This window comes from Rhinolophus sinicus, chromosome 4 (assembly GCF_057876585.1).
Source record: "Rhinolophus sinicus isolate RSI-liver-muscle chromosome 4, RSI-T2T, whole genome shotgun sequence".
Classification (NCBI taxonomy): domain Eukaryota; kingdom Metazoa; phylum Chordata; class Mammalia; order Chiroptera; family Rhinolophidae; genus Rhinolophus; species Rhinolophus sinicus.
Window position 1 is genome coordinate 52310748 of NC_142504.1, and position 24615 is coordinate 52335362.

At 38.9% G+C, this 24615-nt stretch overlaps 1 protein-coding gene across 6 annotated transcripts in view; it reads right to left on the reverse strand.

Moving 5' to 3' along the window:
* Positions 1–24615, reverse strand: part of AMPH (amphiphysin) — a 224020-nt gene that overhangs the window by 33702 nt on the left and 165703 nt on the right. For 5 of the 6 annotated variants that reach the window (XM_074340534.2, XM_019710241.3, XM_074340533.2 and 2 more), the window contains 3 exons: positions 8008–8124; positions 4581–4604; positions 2622–2645 (listed from right to left, as the gene is read on the reverse strand). In XM_074340534.2, the coding sequence (XP_074196635.2) occupies positions 2622–2645; positions 4581–4604; positions 8008–8124 (165 nt within the window). Of the gene's footprint in view, positions 1–1815; positions 2338–2621; positions 2646–4580; positions 4605–8007; positions 8125–24615 lie in introns of all 6 variants that reach the window. The other variant, XM_088797820.1, reaches the window with a different exon arrangement.

The following is a 24615-nucleotide window of genomic DNA, read 5'->3' on the forward strand; positions in this document are numbered from 1 at the left end:
CACTTTTTCGATAATGAGATGATTCCAGAGAAATAGCTCTTTTCTGCAGACATTGATAGAATCTAGAAGAAGCATTTCCAGTATTTCTCTAACACATTATTTTGTTAGATTTTTTGATGAACACCTATTATGAGATTCTACAGTTTTAGTGGACCTGGGTAGAAACATGTCATGTGCTTTTATTGGGGTAACTACTTAAGAACAGTAAAGTAGTTACCCAAATAAAAGCACATGACATGTTTCTACCCAGTCTGTTCTATATATATTTAGTACTTGAACAGTAAAAATGAAAGTAGGAAAAATAAACACAGTAAATGGATGGTAAAATAGACTCTCACTAGTTCCCAACATAATCATCCTCGTGTGTGTGTTTGTGTGTGTTGTGTTGTGTTTGTTTGTTTGTTTTGGTTTTTTTTGGTCAACCTATTTGTGTTTGGTTTGCACAGATTTCAAGAGGTAAGAAGTATAGGAACAACAATCTGTCAAGCAGATGAGGCAGGCCTCAGAAAAGATAGTGATGGATAATGAAGTGGGCAGGAAACATGAGGAAAAACAGAACCTACAGAAATTGTTGACTAGTCTATACTACATATGGGGTATGTACCTCTTCTTTACCAGCCTCTATTTCTTGGTACAACAATCCATATCTCTGGTTAGCAAGTTCATCTTCAGATAAATCTGAGTTGTTGATGCCATTGTCTTGGGGACTAGCAGAGCTCCCGGTGCTAGCATTCTGGGAGGTTCCCAGAACCAATGTTCTAACTCTCTCTTGGCTTTCTTCCCAGCAGTTATCAATGGCTTGTTCCTCACATACACCTGCCAGTAAGTCTACCTCCAGCCCTTTCTTGCTTGCAACTATATCTAAATGTTCCCAGCAATTATCTAAGCATCCCATATCTCTGATAGGCCAATGGTTAATAGAATCAAGCCAACTGGCAAATCCACTTGCTTGGCCATCTGGTATACCAGAGAATTCCAATATATCCCTATCACTCATTGCTGAATCCAAGCTTGGCTAGAAGATTTGACCTGGATCTGTTCCCCAAGAGTCTGTTTTTACAATTCCTGGCAAGTTAATGGTATGATTACAGTTCCCAGTCACTGTACTCTCAGACACCTCTATTAATGAATCTTATGCCTTACACAAACCCCAGTCTCTTGTGTTTCTTTCCAAAGAATAATTAAGATCTGTCCTAGACTGAGCTATCACTTCATGTTTTATTGATAAAACAACAGCCTAATTTTCATCCTTGTCATCTCCAGGAGCATGTAACATTGACTTACTCTGAATCTCTTCATCATGACACTGCCGTGTGCTTCGTGATATATTATATCACAGTTTGGAGGGTTGATTAAAAATTTTTTAATGTCTTTTCTAGTTAAATCCCACCCCTCAGGGCTGGCATCTTCAATATTAGATACAGAGTTAGCCTGGAAAGGCCGATTCAAAATATCTGCGTGATTGCCAAGGTTAGCTCCAAAGCCCTCTACAATTTCACAAGTATTTATTACTACTTGAATCCCCTCATCTAGCCCTTTGTCTTTGTCACTAAATTCACCTGCCATATCTACTCTTTCCCTGTCTTTTTCTAATAGGCCCATTATCTTGAAATACTTTTCATCAGTCTTCACAATTTCCTTACACCTAACTCTTAGATCTTTCCTAGTTTCCACTTCATTCATTTTTAAGGTCTCCTGGTCTTGCTTTCCTATTGTCTTAAGATCAACTATCCTGTTTCCTGTACTTTCACACACTGTCTCTTGTCATTCCTCTGTACCTTCTAGTGTCTTGATATCAATAGCTCCAGTGTCTACCTTTTCACATGTCTCCACACCTGCCCACATAGAATCTTCTACCTTCTGTTTTGTTTCCTCTTCTTCTGACTTTTTAACATCTTCTTGACTTTCTTTGACCAGGCCACCAGTTTCCATGGCTGGCATTTCTGAATCAGGTAAATCATAAGGCAGTTCCATTTCCATACAAGCCGCAGTGGCAAGTTCAGCCTGAGGCACAGGCTTTGGGGACAGGAGTGCATTTCCACATGGAGGGGCAGGCCCCGGGACACGCTCACCCTGTTTGGCTACAGTGTGCCCATCAGCAGAAGGAAGCATCCCGGTGGGTAGTCCCACGTCTTGCTCTGCTTCAGAGAGACACGCAGAGTCTTCCTGAGACCCACCGTGGATAATTTCCTGGCTGACACTGTCTGTGCTAGCATCAGGGCCCCAAATAAGTACACCTAGATCAATCTGAGATCTTTGAATTTCTTCGGCCAACCCACTGTCTGGAGTTTCCTCCATGATCAGGTTACACAGGGAAAGACTTTTTGAAGAGTCAGTCTTTAGAGTATGCAGAACAGCAAAAGAAAAAAAAACACAAAAAACAACAACATAAGATAAAATAGATCACGGTGAGAGTCGATGAGAAACACAAAGCTCTTCAGTTGGGTAGCACCAGTTAAACAAACTAGAGAGCATTTCAATGGAATGGCTTAAGGTTAAATCTGTGATAAGCAATGCCATGAGAGAAAAGAAAAAGCTCATTTTAGATAATATACCATGTATGTAATACATATTAAATACAAAAGAAAAAACAATCCAGAATTTTCTGGATATTTACTTACCGGCTGTACCAAATCAGTGCTTGTCTGTATGAGTAAAAAGAATAAATAATAAAAATCACAAGGCAAGAGAAGAAAATTCACTAGCATATTAAAACCCCATGCTGTCCAGAGTCAACTTTCTTCTAAAGGTTGTAGCTTTCACTGGTCTGAGATTAAATTTTACCACTTTTTGTGATAGGAATGAGTTTTGTTCCAACACTGTTTAAGACTACACAATTGAAACATAAAGAGCCTGTCATTTTCTAGTATCGACAAGAATGTTTTATGGCTACTGAAACATTCTGCTGCAGCAGACTCTGAAATGAAAAGTTTCAAATAAATAAGCGCGCCTGCTAACATGAGAACATTAAGCACCGGAAGCCACAAACTCACACAGTATCATCTGCTCTGACAGCATCGGTCAAGTCGTCTCTAAACTCGGCCTGAACTTGGTTCTGCCTCTGACGTGGATTTTGGATGGAGGCTGGTCTTATACCAATCACTCTGACTACCTGGAGAAGTTTCCTCAGCCTCCCCCCAACACCCTCTCAGCCTAGAAGCTTGGCCTGGATATAAAGAAACAACACTGGGTAGCTGTTATTGTGTCCAGGGAGCTATTGTTTTGTAATCTTATCACTGTTACCACTCCTAGCAGATTTGTCCTCTAAAATAGTCATTGTTCCTTCCAGATGGTACCTCCTCCCTCACCATATCCTTCCCAGCGAGGGAAGGAAAAACGTGGTAGAGCTCCAACTAAAGATATGAAATACTGGAATAACAAAAAATTAGCACTGTCCTCTTAATCTCAAAAGAAATTAACTCAAAATTGAGGCTAGAAATCAAATGGCTTGAACGTTAATCCATGCATCCCCTTTTGCGAATATACAAGTCAAACCAGCTCACTATAAAAGATGTTTTCAATGAACATTTTTTAGCTCTTCTCTTGAGAGTGTTCCACGATGCTTCAAGGACCCTGTGCTGTGCAGTATAAAACTGCTTCTATGGCAGGGAAGGGGACAGTCATCATTTTCCTTAAAGGAAAGAAAGTAGCGATATGACTTCAGAAGACTACAGGCTCCTAGATCTACCAAACTTTCCTGTTGCTGTCTCACTAAAAAGCATGCAATTCAAGTTGGCTTAAGACCATGTGACCAAGGCTATGCTAAGACGAGGGACACAAAGCACCTACCCAAGAGGAGGGGAGCCTCTACGTGGGTGCAGTCAGTTTCCTAATTTCACAGCACACACGCTCTCACCACAAAGCTCTGTTGTGTCTTTTTCCTAACTCTAAATTCTGGAAGTACTCATACTTGCTTGTCTGATTAGCTGAATAAATCACATTACAGTAATATCTACCTTTTATTGATACATACCAGGCATTGAGCTAAATACTCTACAAATATTATCTCACTGAATCATCACACAACCCTCTGCAATAGGTGTCACTACCCTTATTTTATAGATGAGAAAAACTAAGGCTTAAAGGGTTTTAAAATTGATCAAAGTCATATTGTTATAAGAAGCAGAGTCTGGACTCAAATCCAGGGCTGTCTGGCTCTAAAGCTCAAATTCGTAAGCTTCATTGAAAATAATAATAATTAAAAAAAGGTTCCCCGTGCAGAGGGACCATCCCGTATATTTTTTCATCCATGCTTTTCTTGTATTCTATTAGAGAGCAATAACACACATGCATGTCGTTCACTACCACATTTTCTCTAACCACCAATGATCACAGGAGAAGCATAAAGGGGCACAGCACCAAACTCTTGCTCATCCAGGAGTCTGAAGCACCGACACTCTCTGCTTCCAGGTGCTGGTAATACCTGGGACCATCAGGGAGCTGATGGTTATTCTACAGGACTATATTATTATCAAAAACGTTTGGGTCTTCTTGCTATCACAGATGAAATAAAATATAACAAGCTTACAAATTTCTAGGGCTGCAGATACATCAAAACACGGAGTTCTTAGTACTCTTACCGTCCATAGGTCCCAGGGCAATGTCTGAAAACAAACAGGCAAACAAAAATACTGTTAGTATATAAATCCCAAGCACATAAAAATACTGAGATGATAAAAGTTCTTGAAATAAAATCATAAACATTTTTGAAACATTTACTACAGCACTGATCGATAGAACTTTCTTTGGTGATAAAAATGTTCTGTAGCTGTGCTGTCTAATATGGTAGCCACTAGTCACATTGAGAATTTGAAATGTGCTGGTATAAGAGAATCAAATTTTTCGTTTTACATAACTTTATGTCATTTAAATTTAAATAGCTAAGTGTGGTTAGTGGCTACCATATTGGATAGCACAGGTTTAACCAATGTGCCTTTTGCTATAAAAGTGTAAAAGTATATCTGAATCCTGATGTATGAGTTTACTTTACACACACACACACACACACACACACTTAAATAAAGTACACGAGGTGTCCAGATATTAGAGTTTATCAATCTTTGAGGAAATGTAGAGTCTAAGCATTGCTAATGCTATTTCTTCCCCACACCAAATTGAAGAAGGATACGTAATGACAAGTTTGATGGTAAATGAACCCCAGAAAAGTAGTTCTTCGGTATGTTGAATTAGATAACATGCAGCTCAATTAACTGGCAATCACGGAAATTAGTAGGGTGTCCTCTAAGATATATGGATAACTTACTCTTACTACTGGCATTTTAATTATAAAGACTATTGATCCTGGGGAATGAATCCAGATGGTTCAAAAATGACTTTTCCTGTGTGTGGAGACCTCTCTTTCTTCTTTGTCCATGACTGAGAATCACTGCTAAGCCACATTCTTTTCTGCCCATGTCTTTGTGCCTAGAACTGATCCATGATTATGCACTTGTTTAGAATCAGTACATGTGAACAGCAAATTAGACAGCCTGGCACCATCTGAAGAATATGACAGCTTCCAGATGGGCCCAGAGATGTCTCATTTGTATTCTGTACTACAAAATGTGGGCCCTGTGGTTCTGACTGAAGCCAGCTGCTGGTCTGGACCTGTTCCAACTGCACTGCCCCGCCCGCCCACATCTCTGTGCAGCCTGGCTGGTCTCGGGTTAGTAGGTACGCGAAGAATGACTAAGAAAGGCGAGCAGAACACCTCCACTGAAAGTCAGTTATTTGTACTTGGACTCCTTCGCATCTAAGCTGTATTTTCTGATTCTCCAGGTAGTTTATGCTTTCTTGCTTCACAGCCCCATAAGAATCACAGCTCCTAAAAGCTACTACACACCCCCACATAATGCAGACAGCAGCAGTATTTTCTCCAAAGGAAGGCAGCAATGGAAAACGTCGTGTTTATCGATCCTCAGGCTCGTGAAAGGATGTGTTAGCTCGTGTGCACGCTGCAGAGATCACAAGGTGAGGTGTTCTGCTAGCAGCAAGAACATCAATTTAAAACACAGGATCAGGTGATGGGTAAGGTAGATTGCTCTGAGTGAAGGAGCAAGAGGGCCAGCAGAAGCAAATGGTTCTGTTCTCTTGGTTATCTCAGCCTAAGATGTCTTGGCAAAAGAGGAGAATGTGATTAGAGCTGGATAGCAGGACAACTCTGCAGTGCTGTGACACAATTATGGCCACTGGGAAGCCAGAGCAGTTTGTTACCTGGCCCGAGGAAGAACATGGGGGCACAAGCAGATTGTCCTAACTGCAGTAATGTTTTTCTTCAGAACTAAGGCTTCTGAAGATTTAACCAAAGTTACTTTTTCTTTTTAATTCTGAAAGACCCAGTCCTAAATCCACACAAAGTTCCGTGATGTATGGATTAATTTAATCACAGATTGATACAAAAGAGGTTTCTCGCCATTCAAACATGCAGACAGAAATGCTGTGGAGTACCACCCACTGGTCGCCACAGCAGCCACTGAGCAACTGGCTTCTGCCCCTACAGTAACGAATGAGTAAGGCGGAGGAAGTCTGGGCTTCTGCGGGCTGTCTACGTGACAGTGCTGAGAAGGAAGTATCCAGAAAGGTTTGTACACCCATTTTCTGCTTTTCTTGGCTACCAAGGCAGAACCCTCAAACCTGCTGACAATTACTACATTAACACTTCCCAAAGTATGTTTTAGAGAATATTCTAATGAATGTTAAGAAAGTTTCATTAAAAGCAGTTTGTGTAGTCAAACAAATTTGAGAAACTCTAAATTAAACAAATTAAACACAGGACTTATTGGAGCTTTTAATATTCTAATGCACATGATGAATCTCCTAAAAGGGAATTAATAGAAGTTTCTGAAACATTCATCTAAGAGCCCCAATTTTTTCAAAACACCTTTAACGTTAGTGTTTGATCTACTTAATTTTCTGCTTTATTGACATCTCAGACTTTTATTGTTCCTATATTACAACAGGGAGGCCCTCAGAACACCAATCATCTGGAACAAAGCATGAATGAAGGAGAAGCTTTATTTATTGAGGTTCATATTGATCTGTTTGTTCCCCAGTGGCTTACTGTAAGGTATCAAGAAGGCTTAAAGACCAGAAATTTGAGCTGGGTCTCAATTCCTAAGATGAGTTTTACAATAAACCTTCATTAATTAATTTGAAGTATATTCTAGCATCTTTGGATTTGCCCAAATTTAAATGATGAGGCCCCAACCACATAAAAAATACTGACACATAAATTATTTCTGTTTAGCCAAATTTTGAGTTAACTTCTTTCCGCAAACACAGACAATTGTAAATTAACTATATTGCAGAGGACTCAACCACAGGTCCTCACAGCATCTCCATCAGCATCCCTCTGATGGAGAATGCTATCACAGTAACTACTGAAATTGGAAAAATGTTGGGAGTGAGGGAGTTATGAGCAAGGATGCGTTTGGATAAGTAAGGCTAAGGCTAAGTCTGCATCGAGATATCATCAAGATCAAATGAGGACGTTTCGGCAATGTGGAGGAGAACATCAAGTTCAAAACTATCCATACTGAAAAACATTTCTTTTGGGGTATACTCTCATGGTTATTTCAAACATGCGGTAATTTGCAAAGTATGAGGAAGGAAAGTAGAGAAAACAGTAAGATTAAACCCAACGCCAAAAGAAAAGGCTTTATTGAGAGAACCCATAAAATGTAATATCTAAACCTGGATACTTTTGAGTGCAAGATGGGGGTACTATTAATAAGTACTATTAGATGCATGATTCCTGGGCAAACTGGAATGTATGGTTATTCCAGCTCTACGGACAGAGAATGCTAATGGGAGGGGGAGCTTTAGAATAATTGATAATGATAAGATCCTCTTTCTACTCTTCCCTCCCATTAAGAAATATCTGTCAACCAAAACAAAAAGTAGATAGTCATTTGAAAAGGAGAGGGGTCACTGAAAACGCATCTGTTGCCTTACTGAGCTTACTAACATGTATGAATATCACCTTCAAACATAAAAACCACCTGATACCTGAGACATGGGTGAGTGGGTCACTCCAGCAGAACCTGCAGAGGCTACCTCAGGCTTGAAAGGGTCAAAGTCCAGATCCAACAAAGTCTCTTCTTTCTTCACCTCAGGGACTTCGTTCTGTTAAAACAAAACATGTATGATCTTGAATCTGATAAGACTTCGTGATATAATCCATGCATAATTTTCTAATATCAGTCGATATCCACAAAGCAGGCTTTGATAGCTTATGATTTAGGTGGCTCATCATGTGTTCCCAGAGTTGCTAACTAAATGTGATGAGAGGGGAAACACTAATTCCGGCCAAGTATAACCCAAGACCCCCAGGAATGTGGCCCAGATTTCAGTTCCTGTCCTTTGTCCAGCTTCAAGTCCAGCCAACAATGTCTGAGAGATGTATCCTGATGCCATTAAGACCTAAGGAATTTCCTTCTCTGCTATTTCAGAAATCTCAGATCAAGAATTACAGATGACCAGATGGATACAATGGGCCAAGGCTTTGACCCATTATAGCGGCCCACTGCTGTGATGCTAAATCTAAAAATAAAGGGATCACTGTCTACTGTGACCACATCCCACCTGCCTCATCCTCTCAGAGGTACCCTGTCCCTGGATTTCGTTATTATATAATCCATTCTTCATCCATAACTGTTTGTCTCAACTGTGTGCATGAGGGAGGGAGAGAAAGAGAACGATGTCCCCCAACATTCACTACAAAATGAGCTCCTACCCCCATAACATTCTTGGATTAGAAAGAAAGTTAGTCAAATAAGACATAGAATGAAAGTCCTGCTATGATAATAGCAAAAAATTATCATCTAAACATTAACATTTGTTCATTTAATATGGTACCATGATATAGGAAAAACAATTTGGGCCTAACCCAAGCTCAAGTCACGCAGTAAGGGCCAAAGCTGAAATAAAGTCCCCCAAAACTATACCCCAGTGAGGAGAACAGGTGGAGTTATCTGTTTTGCAGCATGATTACTCCTCATATATACTTTTTAAATCTCACAAGGATAACGCTTTTCTGAGATCCCTCTTTCTTTAATAACTACAATCACAAAACTGTTAACTGATTCCCTTGGCGTCTATTCAAAGTTTGTTTTTCACTCATTTTTATGTTAGTACAAATCATATTTATAATATTGTGAAAAGACTTGTATTACACTTAGAACACGCTAAGCACTTTGTACACTGAACATTAACCCATGTGAATGCACTTAGTTGCAAACTAACGATGACAACACTATCACTGCCTTTAAAGAATGACTTTAATATTTTCCTAACTGCATTTTATCTGCCTTGTCTAATCTTTCCAAAAAATGAGGGGCAGATAGCATCATTGCTCCATGTGGGGATGAGGAGGCTGGGCTAAAAGACGCTCTCTCCTTCCCTGGGTCTCTCTGCTCCACTGCAGGTAGGCAGGGCTGCAGTCAAATAACTCTGACTCCAGCGCTCTCCCAAGCTGCTGCCAAGACCCGGTCCCACATCTCTCAAACATGGGCCCTGAGGACCTGCCGAGGAATTCTCCATGCTCTGCAAGTCCTCTGTAAAAATGTAGGCTGTACAAATATGTCCATTAGTCCCTTATGAGCCTAATGGATCCCTGAAGGAAACAAATGGAAAGTTAGAGATCATGGAGGAAAAGCGGCATTAGACTATAATGGGCTTACTGAGACTTTGAGATAAATTTGAGAGTGCACCCCAATTTTGCCAAATGCTAGTTGTCTCTCTCTGGGCAATTAATTCATCTTCATTGAGCCTCCATTACTTCATGCATACAATGAGAATAATAATACCCAGTAAGATTTGCATGAGTAATAAAGATAATAAATGCATTGTACATAATATATAGGAGATACTCAAAATGGAAATGGAAGCTAATGTTGTTAATTATTAGTAGTAATTATGTGTATCTGCATAAAATTACCATCATCAAATATCCATAATACCAGTTTCACTGTCTTCAAAATGTGTAGCTGGCTCCTTCAGGCTCAATGTCTATTTGGTTTTGTTCCCTTAATCTTGAGAGTTATCCCTTAAGGCACTCATATCAAAGAGTAATTTGATAGACGTACACAAAGAGCACAAAGGGGTTGTCTGTTTATGGAGTGTTCTATAAAAGGGCAGAGAAGCACTCATAAATCTCTCATTACATGACGAAGCACAGTGACATGTAATTACCTTTACAAAACAAAAGAAAACAAATCTTTTCTCATTCCTTACACCTACATCACCAGCAGGGTAGATAAGATGTGGTCTTAATATTCTTTTTTTTTTTTTTTTTAATTTATTGAGGTGACAATTGTTAGTAAAATTACATAGATTTCAGGTGTACAATTCTGTGGTCTTAATATTCTTAAGCTTTTGTTTTACCATCAAAAGTCTGAAAGAGGTGACCTGGAATGTACTCCTAAAAAAGAGAGTAGATATGGAAACCACAGTGGGGGAAAATGTCCAATGGACAAATACTGCCAATTATAACAGTCTTCTTGCTATTATTTCATGTGTCTTCTACTAGGTGTCAAGTGTCTTCTACTAGGGACATCTAAGTTTATAATTAAGGTACTGGACTTCTTCCAGTATAGGTGTACAACTCTAGCATAATCCTCACGCCTTGCCATGGCCTCATGACAGATGGAGTTTACTTCCTTAACCTTTGACTTGGGGGTCACCATATGTCATGCTTCGGCCAATGAATGGTAGCAGACATAATACAGGCAAAGGCTTGAAATGTGCTTGCATGATTGATTTGCTTTTTCTATATTCCGGCCATTCATCATGAAAAGCACAAGCTTTGGGTAGCTACTGGGCAAGGAGGATGGGAGGCACATAGAGCATGCCTGGACTCACTGTAACTAAATTTCTGAAAACCAGTGTTAAAGAGAAATTCTTAAAAGTGGTGAGAGACAAAAAGACGTCACTTACAGAGGAGCAACATAAGAATAACAGCAGATTTATTATCATAAATAATGCAAGCAAAAAGATGGTGGAGCAATATCTTTGAAGAAACTGTCAACCTAGAATTTTGTGCCTCTTGAAAATATTTTTTAAAATGGGATAAAGATTTTTTTTCAGACCTACAAAAGCAGAAATAAGTCATTACCATCAGATTAGCACTGCAACTATTATGCATAGACTTTTTTTTTCAGGTAGAAGAAACGATACCAGATGGAAATATGGATCTACACAAAGGAATGAAAAGCACCCAAAATGGTAATGTCATAAGTAAGTATACATGACTTTTCTTATTATTTAAATCTCCTTAAAAGATAATTGACTGCTTAAACAAAAAAGATAAAGTAATGTGAAGTTTATGCTATACATTAAAGTAAAATCCTTTACAAAAATAACATAAAAACCAGAAGGAAAGACTTGGACTTTGTATTAAAATAAAAAACTTCTACTCTTCAAAAAGTACTAAGAAAATGGCAAGTCAAGGCACACACTGAGAGTAAACATTGCAAATCATATACATATATATGGTAAAAGACTTGTATCCAGAATATATAAAGAACTCTCAAAACTCAATCAAATAAATAAACAATCAAATAAATGAAGAAAGATTTTTAACAGACACCAATGTCCTCCAGACCGATACATGTTGTTGCAGATGGCAGAATTTACTTCATTTTTTAAGGCTGAATAATTTCCATTGTGAATATATATCACATTTTCTTTATCTATTTATGTGACAGACACTTAGGTTGTTTCCATAATTTGGCTATTGTGAATAATGCTGCAATGAACATGGGAGTGCATGTATCTCTTCGAGATACCGATTTCATTTCCTGTGGATACTAACCCAGAAATGGGATTGCTAGATGATATGGTAATTCTATTTTTAACCTTTTGAGAAACCTACGTGCTGTTTGCATAATAGTTGTATCAAATTACATTCCCACCAACAGTGTACAAGGATTCCCTTTTCTCCACATTCTCACCAATATACTTACCTTTTGTCTTTTTTTTTTCTTCTATTTTTATTTATTTATTTATTTATTTTTAATTTTATTAAATTTATTGGGGTGACAATTGTTAGTAAAATTACATAGATTTCAGGTGTACAATTCTGTATTACATCATCTATAAATCCCATTGTGTGTTCAGCATCCAGAGTCAGTTCTCCTTCCATCACCATATATTCGATCCCCCTTACCCTCATCTCCCACCCCCCAACCCCCACCCCCCTTACCCTCTGGTAACCACTCAACTATTGTCTGTGTCTATGAGTTTCTGTTTCTCATTTGTTTGTCTTGTTCTTTTGTTGTTTTTGGTTTATATACCACATATCAGTGAAATCACATGGTTCTCTGCTTTTTCTGTCTGACTTATTTCGCTCAGCATTACTCTCTCAAGATCCATCCATGTTGTCACAAATGTTCCTATATCATCGTTTCTTACTGCCGAATAGTATTCCATTGTGTATATATACCACAACTTCTTTATCCATTCATCTATCGAAGGACATTTTGGTTGTTTCCATGTCTTGGCCACAGTAAACAAAGCTTCAATGAACATTGGAGCACATGTGTCTTTATCTCTAAATGTTTTCAGATTTTTTGGGTAGATACCCAGGAGAGGGATTGCTGGGTCATATGGCAATTCTATTCGTAATTCTTTGAGGAACCTCCACACTGCCTTCCATAACGGCTGCACCAGTCTGCATTCCCACCAACAGTGTATGAGGGTTCCTTTTTCTCCACAGCCTCTCCAACATTTGTTACTATTTGTCTTGTTGATGATAGCCATTCTGACTGGGGTGAGGTGATATCTCATTGTGGTTTTGATTTGCATTTCTCTGATGATTAGTGATGTTGAGCATTTTTTCATATGTCTATTTGCCATTTGTATGTCCTCTTTGGAGAAATGTCTCTTCAGGTCCTCTGCCCATTTTTCAATTGGGTTGTTTGTTTTTTTGTTGTTGAGTTGCATGAGTTCCTTGTATATTCTGGATACTAGCCCCTTATCAGAGGTACTGTTTGCAAAAATCTTCTCCCATTCAGTTGGTGGCCTCTTTATTTTGTCAATGGTTTCTTTTGCTGTGCAGAAGCCTTTAAGTTTCATATAGTCCCATTCGTTTATTTTAGCTTTTACTTCCATTGCCTTTGGAGTCAAGTTCATAAAATGCTCTTTGACCCCAAGGTCCATAAGTTTAGTACCTATGTTTTCTTCTATGCAGTTTATTGTATCAGGTCTTATGCTTAAGTCTTTGATCCATTTTGAATTAACTTTGGTACATGGTGACAAATAGCAGTCCAGTTTCATTCTTTTGCACGTGGCTATCCAATTCTCCCAGCACCATTTATTGAAGAGGCTGTCTTTGCTCCATCGTATGTTTTTAGCTTCTTTGTCAAAAATTATCTGTCCATATTTATGTGGTTTTATTTCTGGGTTCTCAATTCTATTCCATTGGTCTATGTGTCTGTTTTTCTGCCAATACCATGCTGTTTTGATTATTGTAGCCCTGTAGTACAAGCCAAAGTCAGGAAGTGTGATATCTCCATTATTGTTCTTTTTTCTTAAGATTGCTTTGGCTATTCGGGGTCTTTTGTGGTTCCAAACAAATCTGATGATTTTTTGTTCTATTTCTTTAAAGTATGCCCTTGGGATTTTGATGGGGATTGCATTGAATCTGTATATTGCTTTGGGTAATATGGCCATTTTAACTATGTTGATTCTTCCAATTCATGAGCACGGAATGTCTTTCCATTTCTTTGTGTCTTCTTCAATTTCTTTCAAAAATGTCTTATAGTTTTCAGCATATAGGTCTTTCACATCCTTGGTTAAGTTTATTCCTAGGTATTTTATTCTTTTTGCTGCAATTGCAAAAGGAATTGTTTTTTGTATTTCTTTTTCTGAGATTTCATTGTTAGTATATAGGAAGGCAATGGACTTTTGTGCGTTGATTTTGTAGCCGGCAACTTTACTGTATTCGTTGATTGTTTCTAATAGCTTTTTGGTGGAGTCTTTAGGGTTTTCTATATATAGCATCATGTCATCTGCAAAGAGTGATAATTTAACTTCTTCATTCCCAATTTGGATGCCTTTTATTTCTTTCTCTTGCCTGATTGCTCTGGCCAGGACTTCCAACACTATGTTGAAAAGCAGAGGTGATAGGGGACATCCCTGTCGTGTTCCTGAACGTAGAGCAAAGGGCTTCAGTTTTTCTCCATTAATTATGAGATTTGCAGAGGGCTTGTCATATATGGCCTTTATTATGTTAAGGTATTTTCCTTCTATACCCATTTTATTAAGTGTTTTAATCATAAATGGATGTTGTATCTCGTCAAATGCTTTTTCTGCATCAATTGATATAATCATATGATTTTTGTCCTTTATTTTGTTTATGTGATGGATCACATTGATGGATTTGCATATGTTGAACCATCCTTGTGCCCCGGGGATGAACCCCACTTGGTCGTGATGAATAATCTTTTTAATGCATTGTTGTATTCGGTTTGCTAGAATTTTATTTAGGATTTTTGCATCGGTATTCATCAGAGATATTGGTCTGTAGTTTTCTTTTTTTGTGCTGTCCTTACCAGGTTTTGGTATCAGGGTGATGTTGGCCTCATAGAATGAGTTAGGGAGTACTGTCTCTTCTTCAATTTTTTGGAAGAGTTTGTGCAGGATTGGTATTAGATCCTCTTTGAAGGTTTGGTAGAATTCACTAGTGAAGCCGTCTGGTCCCGGACTTTTGCTTTTGGGAAGGTTTTGGATGACTGATTCAATTTCGTTACTGGTGATCGGTGTGTTTGGATTTTCCAGTTCTTCATGGTTCAGCCTTGGAAGGCTATATGTTTCTAAGAACTTGTCCATTTCTTCTAGGTTGTTGAATTTGGTGGCATATAGTCCTTCATAGTATTCTTGGATGATCCTTTGTATTTCTGTGGTGTCCGTGATAACTTCCCCTTTTACGTTTCTGATTTTGTTAATCAGTGTCTTCTCTCTTTTTATCTTAGTAAGTCTAGCCAAGGGTTTGTCAATTTTGTTAATCTTTTCAAAGAACCAGCTCTTTGTCACATTAATTTTTTCTATTGTCTTTTTGTTCTCTATTTCATTTAGTTCTGCTCTAATTTTTGTTATTTCCTTTCTTCTGCTGACCTTGGGTTTTACTTGTTCTTCTTTTTCTAGTTCTTTAAGGTGTAACATGAGGTTATTTATTTGGGAGTTTTCTTGTTTCTTGAGATAGGCCTGTAATGAGATAAATTTCCCTCTTAAAACTGCTTTCGCTGCATCCCAAAAATTTTGGTAGGATGTATTTTCATTGTCATTTGTTTCTATGTATCTTTTGATCTCTCCTCTAATTTCTTCTTTGACCCAGTCCTTCTTTAAAAGTATGTTGTTTAATCTCCATGTATTTGTGTTTTTTCCCGCTTTCTTTTTACAGTTGATATCCAATTTCAAAGCCTTGTGATCAGAGAATATGCATGGTATGATTTCAATCTTCTTAAATTTGTTGAGACTGATTTTATGCCCCAATATATGGTCTATCCTTGAGAATGTTCCGTGTACACTAGAAAAGAATGCAAAGTCTGATGTTTTAGGATGAAGTGCTCTATAAATGTCAATTATGTCCATTTCATCTAATGTGTCATTTAGGGCTACTATTTCGTTATTTATTTTCTGTTTGGATGATCTATCCATAGCTGTCAATGATGTATTTAAGTCCCCTAGTATAATTGTGTTTTGGTCAATTTCTCCCTTTAGTTCTGTTAGTAGTTGCTTGGTGTATTTCGGTGCTCCCTGATTGGGGGCATAAATATTGATGACTGTTATGTCTTCTTGTTGTACAGTCCCCTTCACCATTATGAAATGTCCATCTTTATCTCTTGTTATCTTTTTCACCTTGAAGTCTGTTTCATCTGATATCATTATGGCTACACCTGATTTTCTCTGGGTTCCATTTGCTTGGAGTGCCAATTTCCACCCTTTCACTTTGAGTCTATGCTTGTCCTTGTAGCTGAGATGTGTCTCTTGGAGACAGCATATGGTTGGGTTTAGTTTTTTGATCCAATCTGCTACTCTGTGCCTTTTTATTGGTGAGTTCAGTCCATTTACATTTAGGGTGATTATTGATATGTGAGGATTTCCTGTCATTCTATCTTTAGTTTTCTGGTGAGGCTGTGTCTCCATTGTTTCTTTGCCTTTTTGTTGTTGTCTATTATTTCTGTGTGGTGGTATTCTATGATGTTTCCCTCTGTTTCTTCTTTTATTTCAGTATATATTTCAATTCTGGATTTATTTTGAGTGGTTACCCTTAAGTTTATGTAAAAGAAAGTTTGATATTTAGAGTATTCCATTTTGTTCAGCACGCTTACTTTCTCCATTCCCATATTCCGGTTCAGGCCTTTACTCTCCCCCTCTTTGAGTTGTGGTTGCCACAAATTCTCCCTGTTGATGGTGGTCGAATAGCCTCCTTTAGTATTTCTTGTAGTGCAGGTCGTGTATTAGAAAATTCCCTCAGCTTCTGCATGTCTGGAAAGGTCTTTATTCCTCCTTCATATTTATAGGATATCTTTGCTGGATATATTATTCTTGGCTCATGATTTCTCTCTTTCAATAGTTTGAATATTTGGTTCCACTCCCTCCTGGCTTTTAGAGTTTCTGCTGAAAAATCTGATGATAATCTAATGGGCTTTCCTTTGTAAGTTACCGTCTTCTTTTCCCTGGCTGCCTTGAGGATTCTTTCTTTGTCGTTGATTTTAGACAGCTTCAATACAATGTGCCTTGGAGAAGGCCTGTTGGGATTGAGGTAACTAGGTGTTCTATTTGCTTCTTGGATTCGAGGGTCCAGTTCTGTCCACAAATTTGGGAAGTTCTCATCGACAATTTGTTTGAATATATTCTCTGTTCCCTTCTCTCTTTCTTCTCCCTCTGGTATGCCCATTATTCTTATATTGCTCTTTCTGATGGAGTCAGAAAGTTCTTGTAGAGTTCTTTCATTTCTTTTAAGTCTCAAGTCTCTTTCTTCTTCTATCTGTGTCATTTCCAGGTTTCTATGTTCGATGTCACTGATTCTTTCCTCCATCTGGTCAACTCTACTACCTAAGCTGGTGATTTCATTCTTAATTTCTTCTATTGAGTTCTTAATCTCCAGAAATTCTCTTTGGTTCTTTTTTAAAATTTCAATCTCTTTCGTAAAATGCTCATGCTGTTCTTTGATTGAGTTTCTGAGTTCATTTAACTGCCTATCTGTGTTTTCTTGTATCTCGTTGAGTTTTTTCAGAACTGCAATCTTGAATTTTCTGTCACTTAAGTCACATATTTCTGTATCTTTAAGTGCCTTCTCTGGAGATTTTTCACTTTCTTTCTGAGCTATCTTGTTGCCTTGGTTATTCATGGCGATTACTGGTTTACTATTTCTCTTCCTAGACATCTACAGGAGTGACTTCTGCAACAGGTTGATAGGAAGAGGTCTTTCTTTTGTTTTCCAGTATTTGTTGGTAGAATGTCTTATTATTTCTCCAACTGCAATTTATTTTTCTTCTCCCACACGGTAGTGCTGTTTTCTCTGCACTATTCCTGCTTCTCACACAATGGGGAGATTCCCTGGGAGACGGGCTTCTCCTCTGTTAATAGTTCGTCTAGGTCACAGGGCACAGTGTCCAGGTGGGTATGCGGAGAGCTTTTGATGTTCCAAAGCTCTTCCAGCTCCTGATTCAGAGCCCGTATGTTTCAGCAGTTCTGTTTACTCCTGCAGGGATCCGCCCAGATAGGTGGGGTCAGGGGCAGGGTAAGTTGTGAGAGGTGGCCCAGAGCAATGGCGGCGACCACCACCACAGCCGGTCCTGCTTCCACGGCTCCCTCCCCTTTGCCGGAACTAGTTGGGCTGTGAATTTGTGACTGCGGCCCACAGTTCTCAAAACAGCAAATTTTCTGTTGTTTTGATCTGACACTGCTACTGTTTTGCTTCTAGCACCGGGCAGGTGGGGGCGGGGCGAGCTCTGGGAGGGGTGGGAGGGGGCGGCTAGTCTCAGTGCCTAAGGCTCCATTCTCTGCTCGGCAGTGAGGGCTTAAACCACCGTTTTCAGCCTTTTTCCCTCAGTCTTTTCTCTGAGGTCTCTGCCGTGAGCGTTGGGTTCAGCCGTGGTATATGCTGTCCCCTCAGCCCTGTGGGCCACAAGCGGAGCCCTAGCAGTCCGAGTTCTTCCCTCTCCCGCAGCTTCTCCCTTTCCTCCTCCCTCCACTCGCGAGAATCTCCCACCTGTAGGTGATTTCAGTCGGTAGTGGGCCTCTTCGTCTTGCCTGTCTGCTGTGCAGGGAGTCCTTTGTGGAGTTTTTGTTGTTCGATTCGTTGTAAATTCCAGGGGAGCTTTACAGAGGCTCACCTCACGCCGCCATTTTTCCGGAAGACCTTTTGTCTTTTTGATAATAGCCATGCTACCAGGTGATAGCTCATGATGGTTTTGATTTGCATTTCCCTGATGGTTACTGGTATTGAGCAACTTTTCATGTGCCTGTTGGCAATGTGTATGTGTTCTTTGGTGAAATGCCCTTTCAGGTCCTTTGCCCATTTTTTTAATCCAGTTATTTGTTTTTTTGCTGTTGAGTTGTTATGAGTTTCTTACATATTTTGGGTATTAACCTTTTATCAGATATATAGTCTGCAAATATTTTCTCTCCATTTCCTAGAAAGAAGATTAAGGTTTGCCTAGAGATGGTACAGTATGTGGAGAAGAGAAGGAGGGATTACAAAAAGACACAAAGGAACTTTTCAGGAGGACAAATATATTAATGATCTTGATTCTGGTAAAGGTTTCATGAGGGTATACATATTTCAAAACTTATCAAAATGTATACTTTAAATATTTACAGTTGGTTCTATATCAATTATAGCTCAATAAATCTAATTAATACAAGAAAATATCCTAACAATAGGAGATTGGTTAAACCTCCTATGGTACATCCTCATAATTCAGTGCGCTGCTGCTATTTAAAATGATGAGCTATATATTAAATTGACATGAAAATATATATGTTATGTTTGTAGTAAAAAAAATTGTAGTTACAAAACTGACAAAAAAAGATCAAATTTCCAAAAATATAGATTTCAGTGTCTATTTAAAAAGAAAAATAATGTGGCATTATACAAACTAAATTCATAAGAGTCTTTTTTTACTGAGAAATAGAATTATACTTTTTACTTTTTGTTTCTCTGTAATTTACTATTTTAAAATATTAACCATGCATTATTTGGGATATTATTTTTATAAGCATATCAGGTAACAGTGATTTAAACTTATAGATTAACTACAAAACATTTGAAAGTAAAACATATAGTCTCCAAATCATCCCCCAGGGCTGCATAAAGACAGACACACACACACACACACACCTCACAATGATTTCTTAATCATAATATGGTATTACATTGAGCCAGAATACACAGAGGGCATTGACACTACTTATTCCAAAGAGTTTTACTTTTATTCTTTCATTAAACATATTTTCAGAACATTTACTATACCCCAGGTATTGTGCTAGACTTTTAGCTCCTAACTTTTCAACAAGGCAAAAGGAGTTTATGACAGAAAGGTTAAATACAGTTTTTAGGGAAAAGGCCAATCAGGAGTTACTTCCCATGTAACTGAAACACCTTCTATTGAAGGATCACAAAATAATTTACAATTTTTAATAGTGAGTAAAGTTTCAGCATTGCATCAATTATGAGGAGGCAGTGGCCTAAGGAATCTTAACTTCATGACTGGAAGCTTATGATAAGACCACTACAGATGGTACATTGCAGTTAATGTGAATAATGGTAGAGTATCAACAGGGCTCAAGAGCTTTTCATTGCAATCCCAGAATGGAACATCTTTCAGTCATTTAAAATGATGCTGTTTGTCAAGTGTTTGTTTCACAACTTTTATTATTTGCAAAGCTAAAAGAATAGTACAGTGAAGATCCATTTACCCATGACCTAGACTCATCAATTGTTGTCCTGTTGCCATATTTGCTTTATGTGCCTGCTTACATTTAAACAATCCTGCAATGCCCTAATGAGCTAACAATACACTAAACTTTCTAGGGAACTGTTTCCCTAGGTCTTTTGTTTGTTTGTTTTCCACTGGAGAAAGTTTTTAGATTGCAAATTTATTCTTAGTGTTACATGCCATGGGTTTTGCTCACTGCCCTTACATATGCTGTGACTAAGAATGGAAAACCTGACAGTAATGAGAATAGAGACAGCAGGGAAGGTGGATGGGGCCTATGATTATAAGGAGGTTCTGTTCGGACTAGTGGATAGACAGATGGCCAAATGGTTAAGTAAAGACCCTCCTACCACTACATCCTGGTATTTACCTATAATATCAGCGATGTGTAACAACCTGAAGAATTTCTAGAGAACATGTAGAGAATATAGGTCCTGAATATTAAGGATAAAAATAGTGAAAACAGATCTGTTAATTTCCTGGCGGTCTAGTTGCTGCTGTCCTCAGGTGCTTAACATATCGGGACACGGTCAACAGCACCCTGCTTTCCATGTCTGCCCGAGGAGCAATGCAGTATGGCAGACAGACAGAAGTTGTGCACATCTCTGAAGTACCCCCAATGACCCCCAAATCACAGAAATGACCCCCAAATCACAGAAATGTCAAAATGAAGTTGAATGCATATGGCATACTAAGGTGCGTGGTTATTCAGTAGCAGTTCCCGTTCCGTTGTGTGGCTCATCCTTCTCTCACTATCATTCACTCTCATGCTTCCCCATATTGGGCTCCTTCTCTCCTCCAGAATCATCCTTCTGCTTCCCTCTTTCCCTTCTTTGGGTTACCTCTCAGTGCCAGCTAACTACCATTCTCTAACCCATACCTCAAACCACATTAAAAAATACAAAAACTCAAAACAGGTTCACATCATGAGATGGATTATAAAATGCAAAAAGTCTAGGGTTGTTAGAGTCTCTGGAGTTGGAGAACCTTGGAAGGTTGTGAGGCTACATAACACCATGATTTAAGAATGTTTTCAGAACTCCAGATGATAAATGAACTGTACTGGGTGTTTACTGCTGCTCCAGGAATGGAGCAAAGCAGTGGGTAATCCACCAGGGCAATAAAGTGACTACATTTTGGCTTGAAATACACTGTATGTTTTTCTTCCTTTCGATTTTCATCTTACCTAGTTAAATCATTCTGTCTTAAAAGAGTGTTAACATGTCTACTTTGAAAAAAAAAAAAAAATATATATATATATATATATATATATACACACACGTATATATATATGTGTGTGTATATATATATGTGTGTGTGTATATATATATATCAACTTAAAGAAGAGCTAGCTCATCCAGATATAGGCTACATAGAAAAGAAAAGCCAAGGTGGTATTTAAAACCAGGTGACAGATACCCAGGAAGTGGGCGGTGTGTGTGCGCGTAATTACAGGCTGGCCTCACTGAGACAGCACAGATAAAAAGAGTCATTTCGTGAACTTATTTTGCAAGTTCAAAATCTATTTCAGTTTAACTGGCTAGGAAAAATAGGGTGATTTCATGAACTTAACATGGCAGATGCAGCATTAGGCTGGGAGACAGATATAGAACAGCAAAGTGAAGGTGCTAACGTGATCCTGACAGTCACAACTTAGTCAGTGCTGATGCTTTGCCTCCGAGCACAGCGGGCACTCCCAACAGGAGCGATGAGAAGGGCCTGGAGGAATAAGTTGGGATGTTCAAAAGACATTTGTAAATGGGAAAGTCATATCAGATGTAAAAATATGAAACATCATTGTTGGGAAAAGATTTAGGCAAACTCATTGGGGGTGTCTCTTATGAAAAAAAAAATCCTAATACAGGCAATCTTTTCTTCTTTGCCACTTGACAGAAAGATGGGCAAGCAGGGACCATGCCTTTAGCCCTACACCTCAGTCCTCCTCCGCACATGCCCCGCATTTGAGCACTTTTCTTGGAATTTTCTAAGTTCCTCTCTGGTGTGGGGACCAGTTGTGGGTCCATCCTATACCCCAGGAGCTCTGGTACTCATATGCACCCAGCCGTCCTGGAAGATGGTGGCCAGGCTTGCTTCTAAGGATGCAGTGGTGAGCAGATGGCACCCATTGGCCAGCATGGTGTTTTGTGTATGGAGTCCCATGACACTAGTTACCAGAATATTGCTCAAATGCTCATTTCAAGTGACTCAAATTGTTTTTATGGACAGAGGCCCCTTTCCAAAAATATTTGCTCAGGACCACAATCCCTAGGGAAAGCCCTGGTGGTAGGGGAGGGTGAACATCGGGATTAAAGTTAAGTCAGCACATCCAAATAGAAAGCAGTCAAGAACATTTTTTGAAAAAACAGAAGAAACTACCTTGCTAGTATACATATCTATATGTATACATACATGATAGCTTCTTTTTTGGTCTTGATCTCCTGTTAAAATCTTATTTATATGCCATAAATTTGATTTCCAGGGTCATGATATCTTTTAAATCTTCCTTTTAAAAATTTTCACCAAAACACCTGTTTCCCAAAAACAGGGTATTTTGGGGCAAAGGGGAGACTGTTTGAGAAACAGTGGTTTAAACAAACAGGACTTCTGTTGCAGAACTCAGAACTTTGAACATACTGACAAGAAGCATGAAAAAGGAAAAGGGGATGTACCCACTCTCAGCATCATAAACCACGGACCCCTTTTCGCAGCCCCTTATGGGACTAGATGGGAAAATGCTGCTTTAAAAGAATAAATGCAGGAACACACACACACACACACACACACACACACACACACACACAGGATTTCTTTCCATTTAAGTTCTTGGGAGGGAAAAATAGTGAGTGATGGATTTGTCCCTTGGTAGTCCTATTTTTGTGAACACAGAACCAGAAAAGCAAGTTCAGTTCCTTCAGTCTTGACACCCGGGCATCTCTCTGTAAGCAGGTGAGGCTATTTCCAGGGAAGATTCTATGACATATTTAAGGTTTGGTTCCTTCAGAGGGTTTCGCATGTCTGACAGGTCTCTGTTTCCAATCCCAGGATACACTCAAGAGAGAATTACCCCTGTGATACCCTTGGTGTACAAGACCAGCAAATCCACCAGAGATGAGGAATACTTTGATCACTACATTTTGAGCTTCTACGTGGGATTAATACAAATGCTTTTCTTCCTCATAAAGCATATGATAAAAATAGCAAATTGGGGACAGAAACCTGTTAAATGTAGAATGATTAAACATTTTTAAAATATTAAATAAATTCAAATGGACTACTCTATATTATTATAAAATATGTATCTGGGGGGAAAAACTGTCTCAGTACATTTTATTTTCTACTTTTCAATACTCTGCTTCCTGGTAGCTGGTATCTCATTTTCTCCTAGAATTTCTTTTATATGTATATATATAATTTCTCTGTGCATGTCCAAAAATATTATCATCCAGATGAGCCAATCCATCCACTTATAATATGTAGCTTGACATATAATCTGATCAACACAGCTAATGTCACAAGCACACATGGACAGGTAAATAAGTCTAAAAGCCCTGAATATGGAACATTTTAAGTCACATTTTCTTTTTAAATGGAGAAATTATAAAGGGTCGATCATGACATATACTTGACTCAGCTGGATACTTCCCTGGAAGAAACCTGTTGATTTGCTGCGGTACTTTGTTAGTGGCCACAAATTAGAATCCTGATGGCCTAACAGTGGTTCTCACGTGTGGTCTCCAGACCAGCAGCACCAGCATCACCTGGAACCTTGTTAGAAAAGCAGATTCTTGGCCCCCAGCCCAGAGCTGCTAAGTCACAAACTGTTGGATGGGACCCAAAAGGGATGCAGTAAAACAAAATGGCTATATCTACAGAGGAACATGTAACAGCGAATTAAGATGCTTCAGGAAAGGGCAGCATCTGTGAATTTTAAAAATAAAGCTAGATTATATCATTTGATAAGCTAAAAAGTAGACTGAGATATAAATCCTTGCTTCACTCCCTCTCTTGACTTTGTGAGCTGAGACTAACAGCCACTGAGTCAATGGAAACACTTCAAGTCGTCCATTCGTCCACCTGCTAGAGCCATGTTATGACAGAAACTCTTTTCTGCCTCCTCCCCAGATTCAGAGAAAACTATATAAATAAGGCTGAACCCCCAAAATGCACCCCCATAATATCTATGGTGGGTGGTTCTTGCAAAATTGCCAGGCAGGCTGATGGACGTGACACACAGCCAGTAGGTTATAAAAGGTGCTTTTCCCTCACTCCCAACAGCCTTGCAGTCGTGCGCAAAGACCGGCTAAGTTGGGGTGAGTGGCTCTAACTGTGCCACTGCAGAGGCAGCAGCTAGAGAAGGTTCGGCTCTGAAAGGTGCTTCCTCTCCCTCACCCCCAACTCTTGCTTTTCCCCATCACACTCACTCAATAAGACCAGCAAAAGTTAATCCTCTTCGAAGTACTTGGGAGCCTCTTCCAGCATTTGTAATTTCAAAAAGTGCTCTGACACTTTTTTCGCTTCACCATGAAGGACCCTTATCTATGTGCCAGCAAATTGCAAATAAAAACACATCTTAAAGAAAGAACATTCTTGAATGCCATCGTTATTTCACAACTAGTCTATAAGTCATGTTTTCTCTACTTCAATTGCCTCAACTGCTAAATGGAGACGT